Below are 9057 nucleotides of genomic sequence, written 5' to 3' on the forward strand. Positions count from 1 at the left end.
TCATTTGATGTAATCAAACAGGCTGCTGGAAGGCATGGCATAGAGCCTGCAATATGCAGATGGATCAATGCTATGCTGGAAAGCAGAACCATAGCTGCTACATTATCGGGAGAGACCCTGGGGGCGTCCGTGGCTAGGGGATGTCCGCAGGGGGGCGTACTCTCGCCTCTGCTGTGGAGTCTGGTCGTCGACGATCTCCTGTGGGGACTTAATGATGATGGGTATTATACAGTAGGATATGCTGATGACATAGCAATCCTCATAAATGGAAAATTCCTTTCGACCGTATCAGAGCGTCTTCAATCAGCTCTATACATGGTCCAACGATGGTGTGAAAGAACAGGTCTTTCCATCAATCCCAACAAGACGGTAGTTATACCGTTTACTAGGAAGAGAAATATAAAGGGTCTTAAGGAACCCACACTCTTCAATAAGACAATCCAGCTCTCCAGCGATGTCAAGTACCTTGGACTAGTATTAGACAAGGGACTGACATGGAGAAAGCAGCTGGCCAAAGTTATTAACAAAGCCTATAAGGCTTTTTGGACATGCAGGGGCATGTTTGGTAAAACTTGGGGACAACAACCGCACATTGTACATTGGGTATATACTGCGGTTGTGAGACCCATAATTACTTATGGTGTCACGGTATGGTGGCCCTGAGTTAAATTCAAGACTAGCAAGACAGAACTTGGCAAATTGCAAAGGTTGGCTTGCTTAGGTATAACAGGAGCATTTCAAACATCTCCAACAGCTGCACTGGAGATACTTCTTGGACTCCCCCCACTGCATATAAAGTTGGATGCGGAGGCCAAGGCAGGAATTTACCGTCTCCAGTGCAGTGGACAATGGAAACCTAGATCTGATGGTTTCGGTCATGCAGACATGACTCAGGACATGAAAAAAGAACCCATGTTGCAAATGGGGTCTGACAACATGATACTGACCCTTCACGGTCAGATTTCCTGACAGGAGTGAATCGGAAAATGGGTTTCAGCCCAACAGAAAAGGGGGACTGATCTGGTATACAGATGGTTCCAAGACAAATAAGGGCACTGGAGCTGGTGTGTACTGCCATGGCACGAGGCGGAAACTTAGTTTCCGCCTTGGGCGGTACACAACAGTATTCCAGGCAGAAGTATATGCCATTAAAGCATGTATTATGGAGAATTTAGATAGGAACTATAGAAATAGGAACATCTACATTCTATCTGACAGCCAAGCTGCACTTAAAGTGCTTGACAAACACCAGATTAATTCAAAATTGGTCTGGGATTGCCACCAAACCCTCATGGAACTGGCCAAACATAACAGGGTACAACTGATATGGGTGCCAGGGCATGGGGGTATTGCTGGAAATGAAGCAGCAGACCAATTAGCTAAAATTGGGGCTGAACACCTGTTCATAGGACCTGAACCAGCCTGTGGCATCTCTCTAGGAGTTGCCAAACAGGCAATCAGGGACTGAACTGATACTGATTCATTGGTAAAATTTGTATGCACATCACTGCTGGTGGTGCACCAGTCACCATGAAGTGCACAGCTGCGAACCGGTCAACAAAGGCAAGAACCTCGCTGCAGAATTCATATGAAGTTTCAAGGAAATTAGTCAGATAGTTTAAAAATTGTTTTTGGGGAGCATACAAAAACATGCACCTGTTCCCTCACAAGCATGCATACACATCACTGGTCGCGGTGCATGGGGAAACCAACCCCCTCCAATAATAATAATAATAATAATAATAATAATAATAATAATAATAATAATAATGCATACACATAATGTTTCTCTTGTAAATTAAAGTAGGCAGGCCAGCATACACACCTGTTTTCAGTTCTCTCCCTTCCATAATAATTGCATCCATCTCTACTTCACCATCAACATTCAAAACAGAACCATATCCTACAAAAAAAAAGTATACTGCTATCATTCAGAGAGTTCCATTTCTGCACATACAGTGTGGTTGTGTTCATGTGAAGAATGCATTCCTGAAGACCTCAAATAATTCAAGACAAGTTTTGGAACACCTGTGATTCTTTCAGATTTTTCTGAGATTCACATTATTTCAAACTTTGTGCACAGAGTGATACTTTATTAATACACATACTTTTTACATCACTCTATTGCAAATTTGCATAAAATGCAATCACACTGTACTTTCCACTAGTACTGATTTTGAATATATTAAATTAGGAAGAATCCATCTCAGAAGTTTCATATTATCAGATGAGTGTAAATGTTAACATATAACATTTTAACATGGTCCATTAGTCACCACCACCATAAAGACAACTATATTGTAACGTGTTTTGCTACTGAAGATGCAGTTCGGATTGTTAATTGGTTTATTTAACAACCTACAAGTCTTGGCTACAATTAATTATAACACTGTTATGGGTTTGCACACTTTACAACCTTATACAATAATCTCTTCACACTATCTTCAGTAGTCTTCATGTATCAGTAACGCGGGAGCTATGCAAGTCCCTCTCAATTACACACTCCCAATATAACTGTACTACAGCACACAGTCTTGAAGTCACACAATAAGTCTTCACTTGCTGACTTCTCAGTTATCGCACATTATCACATAAGATTTTCTAACCATGCGTTCGGGTCTTCTTTCCGCAACTGCTACTATATTTCAACTGACTTTGGCGGCTGCTACATTTTAACTGACTCCTTAGGCAGTGTAGTTATCCTATAAACCCTCAGCCAGACAACGGAAAATGCCTCGCTTCCCTGTTGCCTAGTTGCTATGTTTACAGTTGTTGTCGCTTTTAACACTTTGCAGACCGGATGCCTAGGTCTAGGTGTTTGGGTTTTAAACGTGGCAGACCGGTCGCCTAGATTTAGGCTTTTATGACACGTTATGTTGTAACACACTATTCCTCGCTTTGGTGGCCACATGTCTGTAAAAGTACTGCGTAGCTGACCTTCGGAATGTTTGTTTTCTGAGTCAGCAACGTGACCACTCTCTATTCCCCTCTCACTCTTCAGAAAAGTCCCTTTGTTCAAGTCGAAGCTTCTATGTGTGAGGCAAGATATTCTCAGTGTCAACATGGCTCAGAGACAAAAGCAGTTGAAGGCTGTGCGAGCTCTCGGAGAAGAAATCTGTGATTTGATCTCTGATGAGTTATCTGACTTGCCAACTGCTTTGTCTTCTGATAGCGAGGGCAGTGTCAGTGGCAGTGACAGGGGCCCCCAAAATATTGTGACCAGAAGAGAAAGTGAAAGTGACAGTGAGAGCTTCGATGAAAGTGCGAGTGCTAGCATTGCGGGGACAGCCAGGTGGGGTAAAATGGACAAAACACCCACTTTGGGAAAGTGTACTGGTGATCCAGGGGTGAGACAAATGCCATCAGACCGTACGCAAGTGTCTGAAGTAGCTGAACTGTTTTTTGGAGATAGTTTCTTTGACATGTTGTGTCAGGAGACCAACAGATACTATCTCCAACAACGCGAGGCGTACGACAGTACCTATAAGGTGTTGAAGTGGGTGGATGTCACTTCAGCAGAAATGAAAACATTTTTGGCAATAATCATTCTAATGGGGTTTACAAAGAGGGATAATTTGAAAGACTANCAAGGCAAGAAATTGCAAGAAACTATTGTTTTCATTTTGGATCCCGATCGTTTATCAAGATAATTTTTATAACAGTGTGGCAACTGCAGAATACCTACTTCAAGGAAAGTACATATTTGTGGTACAATTAGGGTGAACAGAGACCTTCCTTCAAGAACAGATAAAAAAAGAGGAATGTAAATCCCTGAAACGTGGTGACACCACATTCAGGAGGAAGGGGGACATTCTTCTTCAGTCCTGGAGGGATACTCGCGTTGTGAATATGATTTCCACTATTCACAATTCGAGCATGGACGATGTTCAAAGATGACATGGGCAAGTGAAGAAGAAGCCTCTTTGTATTTCTCAGTACAATATGTTCATGAAGGGAGTTGATAGAGCCGACCAATACTTGGCCCATTAATCCCTTCCTAGGAAAACAGTAAAATGGACAAAGAAAGTTGCCTTGTGGCTTATAAACTGTGCCCTTTTCAATTCATTTTTGGTTTTCAAAGAGCTAAACGAAAATTCAACTTTGAAATACAAGGCATTTCTCATGAATGTGGCAAAAGCCTGGGCTACAGACCTCATGGTGGCTGCAGAACCTGCGTCAGACACAGATGTAGTACGACTGGGACTATCTACTCCCACCCCATGGAGGCCTCATATGGACCCCCCTGGGCGACTCTCGGGTGATATGTGGAAACATACCCTCGTGAAAATTGTGATGAGCGAACAATCAGCAGGGAAGTATCCTTCTAGGCAGTGCCGTGTGTGCGCTGTGCAAAAGAAGCGAAGCAAGACTTCTTACATCTGCAAGTTCTGCATCAAGCCTCTTCACAGAGGGGAATGTTTCCAGAAATATCACACTCTAAAGCACTTGTAGGAGCTCTGGTAAGTCTTCTCCAAAAATTTTATTTCATAAAATTAATTAGGATTTTATATCAATTTTTAAAGTGAACAGTGCGGCAGCGCTGTTACGCCACTGCTGGCGTGGGAGGGGGGCATCCTGCATAGCGCAAATACGTCACAATACATAGATTCTGCATGACTGCCTTTCTGATGTTCATCATTCAGTAAAATATCATTCAAACAAAAGTGTGATCTGAGGTTCTCATAATCTAGATGGAGGCAGAATCTTCTCCTAAGATACTGGTAAATATCAGGCCATATGTCATCATATCTAAAAAAAAAAAAATTAAACTATATTCCAACAAGAATTGCATATTCTTCAAGTATTTTCAACATCAATTTTCAGGACTCTGCATTAAGTAATGACATTGTAGAAGCTGCTATATTAACATTACTGATGGTAGAAAATTGAAAAGTATAAGGGCGAGGTTGTGACTATTGGCATCAGTTTAATACTAAGTACCATGAAAATCCATTGTTGAAAAGTCATTAGGTGAGCTAGAGACGATACTGTAATAAACCTATCCTTTTTTATAAAGCAGGGGAAGTTAAGAACTCCAAAACTCTTCTGACATGCTGTAATTGTGTTCATATTGTAGTGTCATCTGTTAAGTTTAATAATCCTCTGATTCTCTTACATAAAAAAATCAGAGGTCTGATCAGTAAAATGGATGAAATAATTGTTTTTCTAAATGTAGTCAAGATTAGTCCACAATTTCTCTGTTTTTCAGAGCATTATATGTCAGACAGCAATTTAAGTCTTGTTGATATTGAAAATTATGTATTAGGGTCTTACTACTCTAGATGTAGGTACCAGAGTGGTGGTATTTGTATATTTGTTTGTAAGGAAATATGTTTTAGTCATGTTGATTTATCAACCTACTGTGTGGAAAAAATTTTAGAATTATGTAGAATCTAACGGTCTGGGTTTGGTTGTTGTTTGTTTATACAGATCTCCTACAGGTGACTTCTGTCAATTCTTCAATCTGTTAGAACAAGTTTTGTTGTTTTTGTATAAACCATCTATTGAATTATTAATATGTGGAGATTTTAACGTTGATTATTTACTAAACGATAACCGTAAATAGCAACTGTCTGTATTACTTAACACATTCAATATGGTACATACTGTTGTGGGGACATCCCACATAGCACGCTGTTTCCACCGGTCTTTTAGACCACGCTCACTCCTTAGTGAACATCACATTGCCGGACGTTTCATTCATATTTATACCAGCACGCACTGCAAATTTCCGCTAGCCAATCAGCACTATGCAAATTGTTGCTCCTCAAATGCAAGTTTCGCTCCACCCACCGAGCATTGTATAAAAGGCAGAGCACAAGCTCGCAAGTAGTCAGTCTACAGTCGGTACCACATCAGTCTACCATCAGTCTTCAATCAGTTCCACAGCAGTCTTCAAGCAGTCTACAAACAGCATGCTTTGTAGCCAGCGCTCGGTCTTCGGAGGAATCGGCACTTCGCTGCGCCAGGCACGACTGCCTCAGCTGTCCGGCGGTCACACTCAACTCACTGGGCAACTCAGCCGCCTCAATTCGCTGGTAGTCATGCCCGACACACTGGGCAACTGGCGTAGCTACCGCCTCTCCACTCCTGCGACCGTGCTCAGCAACCAAACAACCTCTGGCAACAGCCGCACTGCAGCCAGTCGACTGACTCAGCCACCTCAACACACCGCAACCAACATCGCTTCCTACTGGCGCACACAGCGCTACTTCACCGGCCACACATCCCAGCAGTCAACGGTCCTTTTCAGGACCTACAAACTGTTCCAAAGAAGTGGGTTGTCATTGAAGTAATGACAAATACCCCACACTGTTAATTTCCTGACTAGACTGCAAAATAATCACTCTTCAGCTATTGACAACATTATCAAGATTATTTTCTTGTATAACATTACCCCTATGTGATGCACTGTCTGATCATGAGGCACAATGTTTCATACTTGATAAATATTTTGCTACTACTGATAAAATTAACAATAAATCAAGATCTAGTTATAAATCTGGATTGCTGACTAGTGAAACTATTAATTATTTCACTGAACAGCTATCTTATGAAAAATGGAATGAAGCTTATCTTAATACTGATGTTAATTGTACTTGTAATAAATTTTTATCTATATTTTTAAACATTTATGAAGAAAGTTTCCCTGTTGTCTACTTGAGCAATAAAAATGATAAAAGTTGGATTACTACTGGTATAAAGACATCTTGTAAATGTAAAAGATTTTTATATAAGTGAATTGAATATAGTAATGATCCAAAAGTAAAAACTTATTATAAAAAGTATTGGCTTATTTTAAGGAAAGTAATTTATGAAGCATAAAGCTTATATTATAATCACAATCAGTTAATTGAAATTTCTAATAATAGAAATAAAACAGCATGGAATATTATAAGAAATGTACTCTATAAATCCACCAAAGACAATTATATGCCAGTTATGTTTAAAATGGATAATAGGAACATTCAATCTAAAGATGTAGCTGATGCTTTCAATGAGTATTTTTTGAATACTGCTCATAGTCTGCAAACACATCCAGATAAAACTAATTCACCTCTTTAAATTATTAAAGAATGCTTATCAGCCTATTTTTCAGAGTATGAAAGTAATTCCTGTAACCAAAGGAGAAATTATCAATATAATTTGTTCTCTGAAATCAAAGAAGCCCTCTGGTTATGATGGGATTTCATCTAAAATATTAAAAACTTTGTAGCGTCTTTATAAGTGCGCCCCTTTCCTACATCTGTAATATGTCTATCATTACTGGTGTATTTCCTGAACGGTTGAAGTATGCTGTTATAAAGCCCCTGTATAAGAAAGGAGATAAGGTTGATATTATGAACTGTAGACCTATATGTATGGTGACCGTATTTAGTAAATTTATGGGAAAAGTTATGCATCGTAGATTGAGTCAGCATCTGCAAGTCAATAATATTCTGGTGCAGAAGCAATTTGGCTTTAGGAAAAATTTCTCAATAGAACATGCTGCTTTTTCTTTTACGACCGGCATACTTCAGCCCCTGGAATGACAAACTGCAAATGACAGGGATTTTTTGTGACCTTGCTAAGGCTTTTGACTGTGTTAATTATGAGATATTGACATCTAAACTAGAGTATTATGGTGTCCATGGTTGTCTATTAAACTGGTTCAAATCATATCTAGTGGAGAGAAAACAGAGAGTGTATGTGTACATTAAAACTAATGATGGTCAGGACTATTTTTCATCTTGGGAAAGTTAAGCAAGGGGTTCCTCAGGGGTCGGTTTTGGGACCACTTCTGTGTATTATTTACATTAATGATTTGCCTCCATACATTAATAAACTGGCTAAAGTTTTTCTTTGTGCTTACTGGTAATAATCATGCTGAGCTTAACCATAGTCATGGGTACACTGTCTCTTATTGTATATTGGTTCACAGCTAATAAGGTGGCCTTAAATATCACTAAAACTAATACTACAGTAAAATTTGGTTATAGCAACATCGGTTTCTGCGACACCTTGTCTATTGCGTCAAATATTCAATGGTACGAACTAATTCCTCATAAAGCAACTGTTTTTATACCTTGCTTAGTACGACATGCACAAATGCATCAACCTCGTATGTAACGTCATTTTCATTCCTGAATTTCTCTGATATGGACATTGAACGTAATTTAGAAAGTGTGTATTGGGCAAGTAACAGGAAACAGATGAAGATAACTGATTACTGTACTCGTATCTAGGTACAGTAAGGCACAACAATTGATGTAATCTACTGTAATTTGGTGAGCAGGCCTACCTTTAATATACAGTATTAGTGCGGTGTGTATTGTCAGTGAAAAGCGCTGTAATATGTCTTTGATATTACACATTTGGGCAATTCCACGTTAATGTTACGTTAGTCTGTACTTAACTACGTATTTCACTAAAAAATGCAACATTTTAACTCGGTTTTTGGTAGATTTTTACGTGACTAACATAAGGCTACTGTGGAAGTGCCCATTTCGGTTACAACGACATTCGTTTATAACGACACTATTTTTAGGTCCCTTTGATGACGTTATAACCAAGTTCTACTGTATATATTATTAGATTTGCTCTAAAACAGTCTTATAACTCTCTGGCAGTTTGATTTGTTTCATTCTGGTCCGTCACAATAACAATTACAATTATAAATCACTCCGTCCAATGTGACTTGTAAGTTTTTTACTACATAAAAACTTAACACCCTTACATGTTTCGGTCTCTGTGGACCATCTTCAGAGGGCAAACATCACTACAAATAGGAAACCACCATCACATAATTTGTTTACACGTAAAATACGTACACTTATATGCTACAATACACAGAATAGAACATTTCACAAACACAGCAGTTTCCTGGGAATGTAAAGTTTTTAAAAAATTGTATAAAATTCCTTGATGCTAATTAAAAGTTCTTTAGATTGTCAATAATTAAAATTTGTAAACCATGCAGGCTCGTGTTCGTCCTCCCATCGTCTCTCTTATATGGGGCAGATATTGTGCCACCAGGCTATCTTGATGTGGAGGTTCTTTATATCGTGCCGGGTTTGC

The 9057-nt window shown here is 39.3% G+C and overlaps 1 protein-coding gene across 3 annotated transcripts in view; it reads right to left on the minus strand.

The window, feature by feature from the left end:
- LOC111870599 (isoaspartyl peptidase/L-asparaginase) overlaps window positions 1–9057 on the minus strand; it is a 36711-nt gene that overhangs the window by 24961 nt on the left and 2693 nt on the right. For 2 of the 3 annotated variants that reach the window (XM_023863018.2, XM_023863019.2), the window contains exon 3: window positions 1826–1903. The exons of the other annotated variant lie outside the window; for it this stretch is intronic. In XM_023863018.2, the coding sequence (XP_023718786.1) occupies window positions 1826–1903 (78 nt within the window). The remainder of the gene's footprint in view (window positions 1–1825; window positions 1904–9057) is intronic. 3 annotated transcript variants of the gene reach the window in all.

Source organism: Cryptotermes secundus, unplaced genomic scaffold (genome assembly GCF_002891405.2).
Source record: "Cryptotermes secundus unplaced genomic scaffold, Csec_1.0 scaffold296, whole genome shotgun sequence".
NCBI lineage: Eukaryota > Metazoa > Arthropoda > Insecta > Blattodea > Kalotermitidae > Cryptotermes > Cryptotermes secundus.